We start from the raw sequence: 14,371 nt of genomic DNA on the forward strand, positions 1-14,371 counted from the left end.
GTTATTTGTCTTTTACAATACAACTTTATTTGTGAGACATATATAAAGGTTTATCACTATTAAAAGAGATTTTAGTTGCTTGCGTCATGTCTTTGAAAAATTTTAATCAAGTTACGGGGGAAGTTGAGTTGGAGACTAATGGATCTAATGGTGACCTTGATAACGATGATTTAGACTTGCTCCAAATGGGTCATACTCCCGCACTACAAAGAAATTTCAGCAGATTTTCTTTATTGGCTCTCTCATTTATGATTGTCGATTCTTGGCTTGGAATTTCTACCAGTCTTGGAACGGGTATAAGCTCAGGTGGAACAGCCATGTTAATATATGGCAGTCTTGGTGCTTCGTTTTTTACCCTTTGTATTGCGCTTTCGTTGGCCGAAATAGGTGGCGCATATCCTACTTCTGGTGGACAGTACCACTGGACCAAAACTTTGGCTCCTAAAAAAATTTCAAGGATAAGCTCCTACCTTTGTGGATACTATAATACTTTTGGTTGGTGTACCACATCTGCTTCTGTTAATCTAGCCTTGTCTCAATTTGTGATGGCTATTATTATTTTATGTCATCCGGATATAGAATATCATCGTTGGCAAGGATTTATTATTTATCAGGTTATGAATATAATAATCACCTTTATGAATGTTTTCGGACATTCTATAATTCCCATTTTTAATAAGGCTGGGTTTTTGATTTGCCTTAGTGCTTTTATTGTGATCAACTGCACCTTGATAGCTACCGCAGACAAAAGGAACTCTGCCAAGTTTGTTTTCGCCAGCTTTACAAATAACACAGGGTACGAGTCGAATCCTTTAGCTTTCATCGTAGGTTTATCTTGCACGGCATTTTCTTACGGTGGGCTTGATGGATCAATTCACATTTCAGAGGAACTAAAAGATGCCAAAAAAACTTTACCCAAGATCTTAGTAATGACTGTTGTTATTGGATTCGTTACAATGTTTTTAACAGCAATTGTAATAAGTTTTTCGATTCAAGACCTTAACGGATTGATTGACACACCAACTGGGGTTCCAATTATCGAATTACTTTATCAAACAACAAAAAATAAAGGGGCGTCAGTATTTTTAAGTACCGTGTTGTTGTACTTGACAATGTCTGCATTTATTGGATGTCAGGGGACTTCTAATAGACTAATTTGGGCATTTGCAAGAGACCATGGTTTACCTGTTTCACATAAATTATCAATAGTTAATTCAAAATTTAAGGTTCCTGTTAATGCCTCCATCTTATGTTGGTTTATAATATCAATTTTGGGGTGTATATACCTTGGTTCCTCGACAGCTTTTAATGCACTTGTGGGATGCAATGCCTTGATGGGTTATATCTCTTTTGCTTTTCCTATCGCATTCCTATTGTTAGGAGGAAGGAAACGCTTGAGCAAAAGTACTTTCGAATTGGGTCCTGTCTTTGGTTCAATTTTGAATATCTTAGCTTTAGGATGGATAATATTTGCAGTTGTTATGTTGGAATTTCCGTATACAAAACCCGTGACCGCTGGCAATATGAATTACTCTTCTGCCATAATTGGAGGTACTGGTATTATTGCTTTAATATGTTGGATAATCAGCGGCCGTAAACACTATTTTGAAGACAAACTTGAAGAGAAGATTATTTCGGAAATTTCTCAATCGATTTGAAGATTTGTTGTACTTAAATGTTCGCAATAATTATGTAAAAATTAACAAAATTAAATGAATTCTTGAACCAGAAGTATGCTTTAGTGGCTTCTCTTATCATTGTAAAGTCTCTTTAGTAAATTACACCACAAAAACAATTAACTGCTATGACTCTCAACCTTCAAATTAGCATCACATGAATAATTGTTGACTCAATAAAAGAATACTAGCTGCGAAAAGTTTAATATGATATCTACATGCCTGAAAAACTTGAGCTTTGAATTTTATTAAATTGATGTAGCATGAAGTAAGAAAGCACTAAATAGCAATTGTGTTGGGAGCTGATAAAGAGAAATTCTGTCGATGAAAAATAGGCATATCTGAAGAAGAATATAATCTATTTTTTATAACTTAGAAGTATTAAAAAGCTGCATAAGTAGCTCATTAACTTTTGATGCTACGCCGTAAGACAATTCAAAACCCATTCCTCCAGCCCCGTAAGCATGGATTATGGTATTGTTCTCAATTTTCTCAACTTCAATACGACAGCCATTTTCTCTAGCTGGCCTGAATCCAACATTCACTTTTTTCACATCAAATTTTCCATTGATTTGTAACTCGGGAAACAACTTCCTTGCCCTTGATTTTATGGCTTCAGTGTCTTCGAGTCTTTCATATGGACAAAGGTCATCGGGCTGCTTAGTTCCTCCAAGAATAACTCCTCCAAAAAACGGTCTTGGAATAACAAATGTCCAAGCTCCGTCCTTCGATTGATGTGTGACAGTTTCTTTTAAATACGGGCAGTCATCCGGTACTCTAAGAAGCAATGTTTGGCCTCTTATTAAAAATACCTTAGGGTCATAGCCTCCACTATACTGCAAACCTTTGCCAGTCGCGTTAACAACTATCGAGTTCGGGTACGTTTGAAAAACCTGCTTCAAAGACATTAATTCGCATCTTACAAACTCAACCCCATATTTCATTGAAAGTTTCCGTTCAAGATACTGAAGGTAAAGTGGAGCATTTAACACCCATGTGGAATAACTTGTGCCCATAGCTACGCCGTGGGGTAAATTCTTCTTTGGAAGCTTTTTGAAGTTACTCATTTTATCACTATATCCAGGTGATAGATTTAAATAAAAATTATCTGGTGCTTCAAAATATTCCAACCCATCAAGAAAGCGGATTGAAGATTCAGGCTCTTCACTCTCAAGCCGCTTAAAGTATGTCTGAGTTTCCCTGGTCAATTGCATCTCCCTTTCATCGCTGAGTGATCTGCTGGGAAATGGTCTAAAATGTGCACCAGCCCAAGGAGATGTATAGTTAGAGCTCAAGGGATCTCCTGGAAAATGATTCGAAATAACTTTGACCGATTTTCCGTTTTCTGCAAGTACAAGGGCACAAGTAAGCCCAATCACACCAGAGCCAACGATGATAATATCTCGTGACATACTAAATAATTGAAGATCGAAGAATAGTCTAAACAATTAAAGAATATAACTTTACGAGTATTTTACAATATGAATTTCTGCTCATGTGGATATGATACGCTTTAAATCTTTTGACTCGAGTTAATCAGAACAATATTAAAAAAAGTAAGGCAAAATAGTATTCTATGTGAAATAATAAGACGTAAGCAATTGCAAATGGCTCTTGTGATAGGACCTGATACGAGTTTCTTGTATACAGTATTCAACATGCACGTTCGGCTTACTTCGAAAGACTGATTTGCATGAGCAACACTTTTCGGCATGAGACCTGAGACAGCGCTTTTACAAAAAATGACCGGGGATTAAAAAATAATGCCATAAGTCATTCATTTATTGCTCCTTCCAAAGTTCCGAAAACCGAAGTATGGTAAAAAATGCAAAAATTGAGCACGTCTTAATCGTTGTAGCAAGATCCCGAGGTCACGTGATAAATATTGTAATGAAATAATTTTAGCTCATATATCACTCACAATATTGTGAATGAAATGATACCGTGTATCTTTCAAGATTTGTATAATGTTTACTAATGAGCTTGAATTCAAGTATGGAATCGAAGGAGAATTATCGGAAGTATGTACTGGTTCTTAGTTTATCGCAAGGCAAAGTGGAAAATAAAAGGCCCCATAAACAATATAAGAGATCCTTCCTTGGTTGCATGAGATGTAAAGAGAAGAAGATAAAGTGCGATGAACTCAAACCACGTTGTGAAAACTGTAAGAAAAGCAGATTGACATGCATATGGCCAAATCGAAAATCACCCAAAAAAAAAGGTAATTTGGAAGTAAGCCCACGTAAAAGGGATGCAACCTTGAGCCAATTAAAATCAACTTGGAGACCTGATCTAATCTCAATAGATTCACCTTTATCAACTGACATCAAGGTGGAAACTAAAGGGAATTTTTTACAATATATTTTTAAAGATTCATATCCCTCATATATTTCAAGAATTGGTTTACCAGATCAAGAATCTGTCTTTTCATCTTTCTTTCTTAACAAGTTTTTACCATCTATGGCGCGACATTATTTCCAAGAAACGTATTACCTATCAACGCTCTTCCTTGAAAAAGCGAAAGAAGTTTCCATTCTTCAAGAGTTAATTTATGCTTGCGGAGCTTCTATGTTAGCATACGAGGATCATCTGTATGTTAATATTGCTCGCAAAAGGTACAAAAAAGCAATTTCATTATTTATAGAAAAGATTAAACAGGGATTTATTCGAGGGTCTGAAGATTGGTTACTTGTTGCTGTTCAAACTTTGCAGGTGTTCAGCTTAAGAGACAGACACATTGGACCTAATACAACCCAGTGTGCATCACACTTTAGTGCTACATGTGCAATCGTAAGGAGAAGATTGATAAACTCACTGCAAAAGAATTATCAGGAGCAAAGTATAGGTACATCTGGAGAAATATGTCTGGTTTTAGAAGGGAAAGATTCGAATGTATCTGTGGCTTTGTCGCCGTTAATTGAATTTATGACTGAAAATTTTATATTTAATTACTCTATGACCATTTTCTTTAGAAAGCATGATTCCCTTAAAAGGGATATTCCAAATCCTTTTGAAGTTTTCAGTCTTTGCAAGTCCAAAATCATTTCAAGAAAGTCAGAAAATGAGATAAGAAGATTTTCTCTTTACACTGCCTCTAGATTTGCTTTCGAAATAGCCGCCAAGTGTTCTTGGCTGTTGAGGTTGTGGCTACCTTTATCTTGTGACCACAGAATAATACTTCAGGCTATGTTAGAAGATGCCAAAGAAAATCTAGATTCATTGAATATTTTTGCCATACAAGATATCCCTACGGAATATAAAAAAACCATTTCTTTGGCTAAGATAATATTAATCCCGTCTATAATACTTTTGAAAAAGATGTTACTATTTGAACACCTCGAAGCGGTGGATTTTCAAAATGATATTGATTATTTAATTTCGGAAATTGACCAACCATTCAATGACGACTCAATCCTCCCTGTATGGTCTTTGATGATTGCGGCCCTAACTTCTGTGACGTCCAACAGACGACAGTTCTTTACTTCTAAAATCAAGATGCTTAGCAACAGGATTAATTCAAATATTATGCTTCAAATAATGAATTACTTGGAAGGTATTTGGGAAATATACCAAGAGGAAAATGAACTTTTTGAGCTACTATTCGATACAAAAGCATTAGACTTGGTGTGTTCATAGTTTACAAACTCAAATAATTCAACCTTGAGAGCAAATTATGTAAACGATTCAATATTAGTTCCATAAGCAAAAGAGTAGTTATTGTAGAATAATTATTTTGCAAAAGCAATTTATTATCAGTGATATACGTTATCGATGCGGCACAGCTCGTGCTGGTAGCTTGTTTCTACATTATATCGACTTTCTGTTTTAGATATATACTCTATATGACATTACCTATTATTATATTTGCATACTTTCTCAACACTAGTCTGCCAAGTAAATAAGTACTCAAAACAAAGTAGCCTGGATACTTTGGGATTTGCAGATTTTGTTTCAGACTGGGTTCTGTTATTAAGTTAGTTACTCAGACGAGAAATATTTTGGGGCCATAGGGCTGTTACTCTGTTGTGAGGAGTTGGGATAAGCATCTAGGTTACGTTCAATTCATTTCAATCAATTATGAGACCAGTTCCTTTATCGTGTAGGGAAGGAGCGCTTTATCGCGTAGGAAATATTACATAATCACTATCAATAAAAGTTATTTAAAAAACAACATCTGCATAATTTTCGAACTGGTGATAAAATCATATTACCTCATTGTCTTCAAGTAGAGGGGGGTGAAGGCTTAAAAGGGAGCAACAAGAAGATTGATATGTCGACTCCCTCGCGAGAGGATGAGCATAGTGAGTTTACTCCACTTAACCAACTTCGTAGACCCTCACATTCATTTTTAGATACGCCAATTGGATCCTTCAAAGGTCCTAATTCACTTCAAAACTTTGCAAATTCTTTTACCAGAGCACAATCTTTTGCAGCATCAAAGTTGGATAATGACATAACCAAAAAGAGATCATTTTTCACGACGTCACCAGACACTATGGAGGATGACATTACCTTTGACCCTGAATTGGTTATTCCGGCTTCTAGAGGTGAGCGTTTGAGTTCAGTGATACATGATATTTCCATGCGCAACCATATGCTCATGGGAAATGGATACGGAAGTTATGGAAGTGGTAGTCCTCCTACGAATAATGATGTTTTTTACCATGACGATGTATTGAGTGCACTTCAATCGAGAACAAGACATAATTCTATTTATACGCAGAGCGGTGGCAGTAATGCACCTATACCAGTGAAGAAAACACATCCATCACATTCATTTTCAAGTGTGAGGACGTCTTTATCTCTAATGACGACACCCTCCCAGTTTAATATTAAGCAAATTGAGGACAAAGAGGGCAATATCGTTACAGTCTTAGAAGGTCGCTCAACTGCTCCTCAGACTATTTTCAACTCAGTTAACGTGTTGATAGGGGTTGGATTGTTAGCTCTCCCTGTTGGTATTTTGCGAGCAGGTTGGGCAATCGGAATCCCTTATTTGATGATTTGTGGATTGGCGACTTGTTGGAGCGCAGGCTTAATTTCAAAAGCCATGGATACCGACGAAACAATCATGACATATTCAGACTTAGGGTATGCGGCGTACGGCTCTGTAGCCAAATTTGTTATTTCCTTAATTTTTTCAATCGATTTGATGGGTGCAGGTGTTTCATTAGTGGTTTTGTTCAGTGATTCACTTTATGTCCTATTAGGAGATGATGATTTTTGGACAACTACAAGGTTCAAGATACTTGCATTTTTTGTGTTGACACCATTCACGTTCTTGCCATTACCAATATTGTCGTTGTTTTCTTTGTTAGGAATTTTGGCTACCATTTCAATCACCATTCTAGTGTTCATATGTGGATTCTTCAAAAGCACCTCCCCAGGCTCTCTCATTCAAATAATGCCAGTAAATATGTGGCCACAGTCACTTCCCAATTTACTATTGTCTATTGGTATTGTCTTGGCACCTTTTGGTGGGCATGCCATCTTTCCGAGTTTAAAGAGTGATATGAGGCATCCCAAAAAATTCTCTGAAACATTGAAGGTCACTTTTGGTATCACTTTACTAACAGATACGACAATGGGTTTGGTAGGATTTCTCATGTTTGGCGCTTACTGCAATAATGAGATCACTAATAATGTACTTCTTACACCTGGGTATCCAAAGTGGATTTATCCTCTAATAAGTGGTCTCATATGCTTGATTCCATTGGCTAAAACGTCATTAAATGCGAAGCCGATCATAGCTGCTGTGGATACGTTAACCGGCGTTGATACCACAAGCGATATTAAATTCATAAATTTTTTGAAATCAATTGGCCAATTTATAAACAAGATCTTTGTGAATGCACTTTTCGTACTTTTAGCAATTGCTTTTCCTGATTTTGATCGTATCATTGGAATGTTAGGAGCATCTATATGCTTTTTGGTCTGCATCATACTCCCTTGTTTATTCTACTTGAAGCTTTGTGGGGAACAGATAGGAACTTCTGAAAGAATTTTGGTCTCTTTCGCCATCACAATCTCTTTTGTCCTAGGGGCCGTAGGTACTTGGGCTATTATTAGTGTATAGTAAGATACTCGTGTATTCTATAGATCTCGGAGGTGTATTCTTAATCTACATGCTGACAATGTCGCAACGACATTTGATAAGACATGTCGTTAGTATAATTTACATATTGTATAATTTCTTAAGACACTCACTTGAAGTGGGAAGTTAAATTCATTAACATCACATTTCGTCAAGTATCTTGCATTCGATCCATTGATAACACAAGGTCTATCTTCCATGCTTTGGAATTACTCTGTGTTATTTTTGTGGTTGATAGTGCCTGTGTTGCTGGGTACCTTGAGCCGAACAAGTACAGCTGAACCTCAACCCACGCCATCGACCATAGTCGATATACTTTCGGCGGATGTGGGATATTCATATTTTCTCAGAGAGCTTCAAACAAACGGCTTAATACCTTTATTAAACCAGTTAGAGAATGTTACTTTGTTGGCTCCCATCAACCTGGCATACGCGAAACGTGGTGCTCTGAAGTTGTCAATAACAAGTGAACAGGTCCTTTCGAAGTACATCATTAACCAGAAGTTTAGAGTGGGATATATGAATAAATCCGATGCCATTTTTGAGACTTTATACGAAGTAAATGGACGACCTTATATTATAAAAGTCTCTCCCGATGTCAAAAAACATGAATACTTGGTTGAAGGCAAAGCTGCTATCGTTGAACCAGATATTTATGCCAAGCATCAGCATTCCTTTATCCAGGGGATAGATGAAAAACTTCCTGATAAGGATACCATTTGTGATTTCTTTATGGACGAAGATCAGACCTTGAATGGGAAGACTGTTTCTTTTATTAAGGATATGGCGAGGCTGCTCATAGCAGATGCCATTAAAGTATCAGAGATCGATGAGACAACATATAATGATGTTTATGATGAATTTAAGAATACGAAGAAAACGAACAAAAAGAAGAAAAAGAAAAAGAAAATTACGATTCCCAATTCTTGTGAGGAGCTATTTAATAACACGAGAAGTTTTATTTTGCCAACCGATGACTACATTCGCCAGTCCCTTCCTGATTTAGATATAGAATACTATGCTTCCTTAGCTGAAGTTATTCGTAATAGGAGTGTTGCGATAACAGGCAAAGCTGTCCATGAAATTAGGGTCGATATTTTGAACCTTTTAGAGAGCTTAATGTCTCCGGACCTTATTGGAGGTGAAAATGGTACCACAAACAGTTTCAATCACCATAAGAGTAAAAATTCTAAAGTTAGTTTCAATAGTACTATTGAGCCAAAAACAAACCAATTATTGTTGAATGGAAAAATATCAATGTCTTTGAATACCTCAAGCGTTGTTTTTGCTAATGGTATCGTTAATGTTTTTCATAGCGACAACTCTGGGAATTTCTTTCATGACTTTGGCCTTAGCACAGTAGAAATGATACCTCGTAAGGCACTTTATGCTATCCACTATTCAAGTTTTGTAAAGGAGCTAGAATTCAGATCTCTCGGTTACTTGATTGATGGTTCCGTTAAAAATCAAACGATATTTCTTGACATTGATCAAGATGATTATACTGCAGAAGATGAAATAAGCTTACTTGTTAGCACAAACTCGTTTAGTTCGAAGCAATCCTTATTATATCAGTTTGTCGATGAATTAGTTGATATCGAAAAACGCGATGGAAACATTAATAATGGCTTGGATGCTCTTTTGAATACGAAAATGTGTTCTAATAAAAAAATTGGTGAAAATTGTTTTAAACTCAAGATTTCAGCTTTAAAGGACGATAAAAAAATTAAATATATTATGAATGATGAGATCAAAATACTAACCCGCCCAATTCGTGGAGCTAATGATACAATTTTCTATATCGTGGATAAAGAGATTTCTCCGCCGTCTTCATTTGGTCATTCTTTAGTAAATTTGCTATCCAACGCAGAACTACTGTCGAGATATGTTGCAGTTGATAAAAAATCTTGCTTGAGTACAATTGAAATTTTAAATGAGTTCAATTTAATGTCTTTAGAAGAAAATAAAAAGGGGTATACAGTTTTCCTTCCATGCGGAAAACATGAGAAACCAGGGGAAACCTCATTGAAGGGCAAAAAAGAAAGAGGAGCATGGAAATCTTTGGGATTAATATTGCGTTATTTAAAGTCCAACCCGAAACTATTTGAAAAAATCATGAAGGGCATTTTCGTCGAAGAATTAATATACTCTAATTTTGGTCTCAATCGAAACAGTACGTTGTTGACGGAAAATTTGAAAGGAGATACGGTATTAGTCAATGGCTCTTATGACGACAATTCCAACAGGCACTTCATTTCCTTGAATGATACTAAAATTTTGGTTCCGATCAACTCAGATATTTTTTTTAACGAGGGTGTCATACACGTTACAGATAAACTAATCTTTCCTGACGACTTTAAAATTTCATTTTTAGATCTTGTCAAAACGACTTTTGATTTGAGTAATGAAAAATTTTCTATTTTAAATTTAATTCAGCGATTTCCATCGCTTATGAAAGAAATTGGTCTTGATGGTCATATTCTGTCTTCAGGTTATTCTTTGTTAGTCCCAAGCCCAGAATCGTTGAAGAGTTTCAATATAACAGAAGATTTTGCGCAGCTTGATAAATTTTTTGAGTTTCACTTGATTCCAAATGATCAGTTGGCGCCATTATTAGATTGCGTAGAAGACGCTCCTATCAGAAATAACAATGGTGAAAGCAAATATATACATACCAATTTAAGTGGTCCTGTCTTGACTTGTGATCGTGAGAAAAAAAATAAGCATTCCGTGTTGAGATTGGAGTCACTGTCTGTTAAAACTGAGTCATATAATAAAGATCATGAGGTAAGGATAATGTCACATGGTTGTACCTCTTTTAACAGCGATGGAATCGACGAATCGACAAGCTGTGTATTCTTATTAGATAAGCCTTTAAATTTGCAATGGCTAAATTCCCATGAAGACTTTTTACCAATACATTTACATCTTGGCTTTGTGAGCGTTGGAATAGGTGTGATTTTGGGCATAGTGATATTCGGAGGAATATTGTTTGGATTTATTGCTTATATAGAGAAGCCAAAGAAGAGCGACTCGAGCCTGTTGTCTAAAGATTTTGATCTTCCACCACACGACGAGTCAAGCTTTATTAGGGTTCTCACAGATGAAGGTCCTACTATGTATGACAGAGGTTATGAAACTGACATTGATATGTTAAAATCAGATAGGGATCTACTTATTCCTGCTCATGCAAAGAAAAAATTTAGAAGAAAATATGGCGCTATAGAAGGTCAAAAGGATGCTAATTCCAACAATAATAAAGACAAATCACTGTCGACCGCTCCAAGGAACATACAAACTGGTAACATCATAGCTTCCTTAAATAGGGACAGGAACCTTCCTGGTGTGTTTTGACACATTGATATATCATTATATATTTCATCAATGTCGTGTAATTAATATGTCGTAATGTCGTAACTATGCCAGTCGATGAATACGATTATCTGCATTTTAATGTAAGTGACGAGTTCAAATAGAAAACCTAAGGTACAATATCTATAGTTGTCATGTCCGAGGAGATTCCTCTACAAGAACAGCAGTCTCAGCCAGCCTCAGATGTAAAAGATTTGAATGGCAACGATGAACAAGCAACCTCCTTTAACGTGGAAGAGGCAGATGCAGTGAAGAAAAGAATGGAAGAGATGGAGAAAGAAGCAGCTAAATTAAGGGAATTACATTCCCAATTGAGTAAAGAAGGAAGCGCATCTGATGAAGAAAAGAAAGATGTTGATTCAAGATCAATATATATTGGGAATGTGGACTATGCTTCAACTCCGTTAGAACTCCAACAACACTTCTCCAGTGCTGGTGTTGTGAACAGAGTGACCATATTGATGAATAAATTCACCGGTCAACCAAAAGGCTTTGCATATCTCGAGTTTTCTGATATTGATGGCGTGAATAAGGCTGTTGCTACTCTAGATGGGTCGACGTTTAGAGATAGAGAACTAAAAGTTAGCGCTAAAAGAACTAATTTACCTGGCATGAGTAATAGTAGGGGGAGATTCATGGGTGGACGTGGACGAGGGTCCTTCAGAGGAGGCTTTAGAGGACGAGGAAGAGGAAGAGGAGCTTTTAGGGGTGGAAGTCGATTTACTCCCTATTAAATAAACAAAAAGATATTCTTTCTGTTATACTACTGTATCATCTAGCTTAATGTATAGAACAAGGGTGGAAAGTGCTCTAAGACGTGAATGAACAAAAATGTATTTCTCTCTGTAATACAACTGTATCATGTAGCTCTTATATAGAAAATAGAGGGTCAAATGTGATCTAGGACTTTACGGTCTCTTCTGCCTTTTTGTTAGAGCTCTTCACAAACTCTGAGACCTCTGGTAAGTTATCTTTGGCAAGTCCTTCGATAACACCGTCGATATCTTCTCTTTTCATTTTCTGTTCAAATTTATACTTGCACTCAGTCCTTTCAATCTCTATTTGTAATCCTATAATTGACTTCTGCAATATATTAAGATATTTTTCGGGAGCTTCATCCACAGCCCAAGGAACTGCCCTTTTTTTCTCCTGTTGATTAGTGAAGTTCTCAAGTTGCCGTCTGACAAATTGTGCATCATCCACAATTTCAGGCTTACCATACACATGTACGGAAGCAAAATCCCAAGTTGGTACCACTTTATGGGTCTCTTGCTTAGTAGCATAGTAACTTGGAGAGATGTACGAGTCGTGGGATTGAAACACCACAAGAGCATTATCTTCTGACTTTAAGGATGGTATCTGATGATTCTTTCTTGCAATATGTGCTTGTAAGAAGTATTTGCCTGAACTTTCATCTTGAAATAAGAAAAAAGGAATATGATTTGCAATTATTCCCCCATCTTTGGACGACGTAATTAATGTTCCTAAAGGATATTTCTTAATAATTTGCTCCTTGAGGTCCCATTCCTCTTCATTGTAATGATTAGGGATATACATTATTGGTTATAATAATTAAAGCCGTTTACATACATAGAGAAATTTATACTTTTATATTTAATCTTATCGCATTGAAAGGGCTAATTAGGAAATTAGGTGCGCACTTACGTATCCACCTATTGTGATTCGAGAATAATAAAAAAGCGGCTGAATTGGCATTCACGAATGATCCCTAAAGCTTGTAGAGCTCAGCTTACAGCTTGTGATGATCAAGTTGAACAAGGGGAGCTACTAATTGTATATTTATAATGATCGAGATTGATAGCTCTCTCTATTATGAAGGTGATCTGTACTGTATGTTATTATTTGAAAATAGTACCTTGTGGGGTTGATCACTGCAGTCAAGTACTATGGAAGAATTAAATACAGCATCTACAACAAGGCACATTAGGTTAGTTAGCATAAGAGAAGGAAGCTGTGATTCCGCGCAAATCTTACCTAGCACAGAGCTGCAATCAGTTCAAGAGCCCATCTCTGAGGATTTTAAGACGCAAGCTAGCCCAACCCTCATCGATAGAATACTCTATGGGGATCAGGATATTGCAACATGGTTGAATATAGTGAATGGGTCTATTTGGGGTGTATTGGCAAGAGAGGGAGTTAAAACTTTGACTACGTTTCCTGGATCTTATTTGCTGGGTGTAGTTTGGGCTAATTTTGGGGCATGTGTTGCCATGGGTGTTTTTCTTGAATCGTATAACATTTGGAAGGATATACTTGATTCAAACATATTCAAGCTGAGAAACGAAATCGCAGTTTACACTGGGATCACTACGGGATTTTGTGGAGCTTTCTCTTCATTTCCTTCGGCGATACTTGAGATATTCTACATGACGTCAAACACAGTACCTCCAACTCCATTCGAATATCCCAGTAAAGGATACGGTGTTGTGCAGTTCTTTTCTGTTACAATAGCTCAGTTTGGATTATCTATCGTGGGTTTTCAGCTAGGAAGGCACGCATCTTGGTCTATTGATGCGTACTTACCTCGTTTTAGCAAAACTTCGCTCAAGGTAGTGAATTGCACAGCTATGGCTATCGGTCTATTTGCATTCATAACCATCTGCATATTAATTGGTATCCAAGATGTTGGTACGTGGAGATCTTGGGTATTTGCTTGTTTTTTTGCACCATTTGGCGCACTTTTAAGATTCTATATCTCCAGAGGGTTGAACCCAGTTATTAAAAATTTTCCTTTAGGGACATTTATTGCTAATTCATTGGGTACCTTGCTAATAGCAGTATTTACACTAGTTTCCCGGGGAAAGCAGCCTGGTTTCCCTACGAGAAGGATAGTGAATAAATACATTGCATGTCATATATTAGTTGGGCTAGACGATGGGTTTTGTGGAGCATTAACGACTGTAAGTGCTTTTGTCGTTGAACTTTTTCGATTAAAGAGATTCGACGCTTATAAGTATGGAATTTTTTCGGTAGGTATTAGTTTTGCTATGACGATGATCATACTAGGGTCCTTTAATTGGACAGTGGGCCTAACGCTGGCAGTATGTACTTAGGATTTCTCTACGACATCTGGCCAATGAAAAAATAACTCACTTGGATTGCATTGATATAATTTGGTTACAGATTTACAATAGATGAAAGACTTCAAAATACCAGTAAGAGTGTGTATTGCATGCCAATTTCTTATTTGAATTAAATGAGGATGAAG

The 14,371-nt window shown here is 36.6% G+C and overlaps 8 protein-coding genes across 8 annotated transcripts; 6 read left to right on the forward strand and 2 right to left on the reverse strand.

Annotated features, from left to right (window-relative positions):
- Nucleotides 1-86: 86 nt before the first annotated feature.
- PRCAT00005004001 (uncharacterized protein) lies at nt 87-1,658 on the forward strand (the record flags this gene model as incomplete). Its single annotated transcript, XM_062955044.1, has 1 exon — nt 87-1,658. The coding sequence occupies one exon, from the start codon at nt 87-89 to the stop codon at nt 1,656-1,658; it is 1,572 nt and encodes a 523-aa protein (XP_062811686.1).
- A 383-nt stretch (nt 1,659-2,041) lies between these two features.
- On the reverse strand, nt 2,042-3,088 carry PRCAT00005005001 (FAD-dependent oxidoreductase; the record flags this gene model as incomplete). Its single annotated transcript, XM_062955045.1, has 1 exon — nt 2,042-3,088. One exon carries the CDS (start codon nt 3,086-3,088, stop codon nt 2,042-2,044), a length of 1,047 nt encoding a protein of 348 aa, XP_062811687.1.
- A 565-nt stretch (nt 3,089-3,653) lies between these two features.
- On the forward strand, nt 3,654-5,312 carry PRCAT00005006001 (Zn(II)2Cys6 transcription factor domain-containing protein; the record flags this gene model as incomplete). Its single annotated transcript, XM_062955046.1, has 1 exon — nt 3,654-5,312. One exon carries the CDS (start codon nt 3,654-3,656, stop codon nt 5,310-5,312), a length of 1,659 nt encoding a protein of 552 aa, XP_062811688.1.
- Nucleotides 5,313-5,946: 634 nt separating this feature from the next.
- On the forward strand, nt 5,947-7,752 carry PRCAT00005007001 (uncharacterized protein; the record flags this gene model as incomplete). The annotated part of the gene is made up of 1 exon (XM_062955047.1): nt 5,947-7,752. One exon carries the CDS (start codon nt 5,947-5,949, stop codon nt 7,750-7,752), a length of 1,806 nt encoding a protein of 601 aa, XP_062811689.1.
- A 216-nt stretch (nt 7,753-7,968) lies between these two features.
- PRCAT00005008001 (uncharacterized protein) lies at nt 7,969-11,124 on the forward strand (the record flags this gene model as incomplete). The annotated part of the gene is made up of 1 exon (XM_062955048.1): nt 7,969-11,124. The coding sequence occupies one exon, from the start codon at nt 7,969-7,971 to the stop codon at nt 11,122-11,124; it is 3,156 nt and encodes a 1,051-aa protein (XP_062811690.1).
- Nucleotides 11,125-11,276: 152 nt separating this feature from the next.
- PRCAT00005009001 (uncharacterized protein) lies at nt 11,277-11,876 on the forward strand (the record flags this gene model as incomplete). Its single annotated transcript, XM_062955049.1, has 1 exon — nt 11,277-11,876. The coding sequence occupies one exon, from the start codon at nt 11,277-11,279 to the stop codon at nt 11,874-11,876; it is 600 nt and encodes a 199-aa protein (XP_062811691.1).
- Nucleotides 11,877-12,042: 166 nt separating this feature from the next.
- Nucleotides 12,043-12,699, reverse strand: PRCAT00005010001 (uncharacterized protein; the record flags this gene model as incomplete). Its single annotated transcript, XM_062955050.1, has 1 exon — nt 12,043-12,699. One exon carries the CDS (start codon nt 12,697-12,699, stop codon nt 12,043-12,045), a length of 657 nt encoding a protein of 218 aa, XP_062811692.1.
- A 350-nt stretch (nt 12,700-13,049) lies between these two features.
- Nucleotides 13,050-14,216, forward strand: PRCAT00005011001 (fluoride transporter; the record flags this gene model as incomplete). The annotated part of the gene is made up of 1 exon (XM_062955051.1): nt 13,050-14,216. One exon carries the CDS (start codon nt 13,050-13,052, stop codon nt 14,214-14,216), a length of 1,167 nt encoding a protein of 388 aa, XP_062811693.1.
- Between the last annotated feature and the right edge of the window lie 155 nt (nt 14,217-14,371).

This window comes from Priceomyces carsonii, assembly GCF_900007245.1.
Source record: "Priceomyces carsonii strain CBS4050 genome assembly, scaffold: Debaryomyces_carsonii_scaffold_5, whole genome shotgun sequence".
Classification (NCBI taxonomy): domain Eukaryota; kingdom Fungi; phylum Ascomycota; class Pichiomycetes; order Serinales; family Debaryomycetaceae; genus Priceomyces; species Priceomyces carsonii.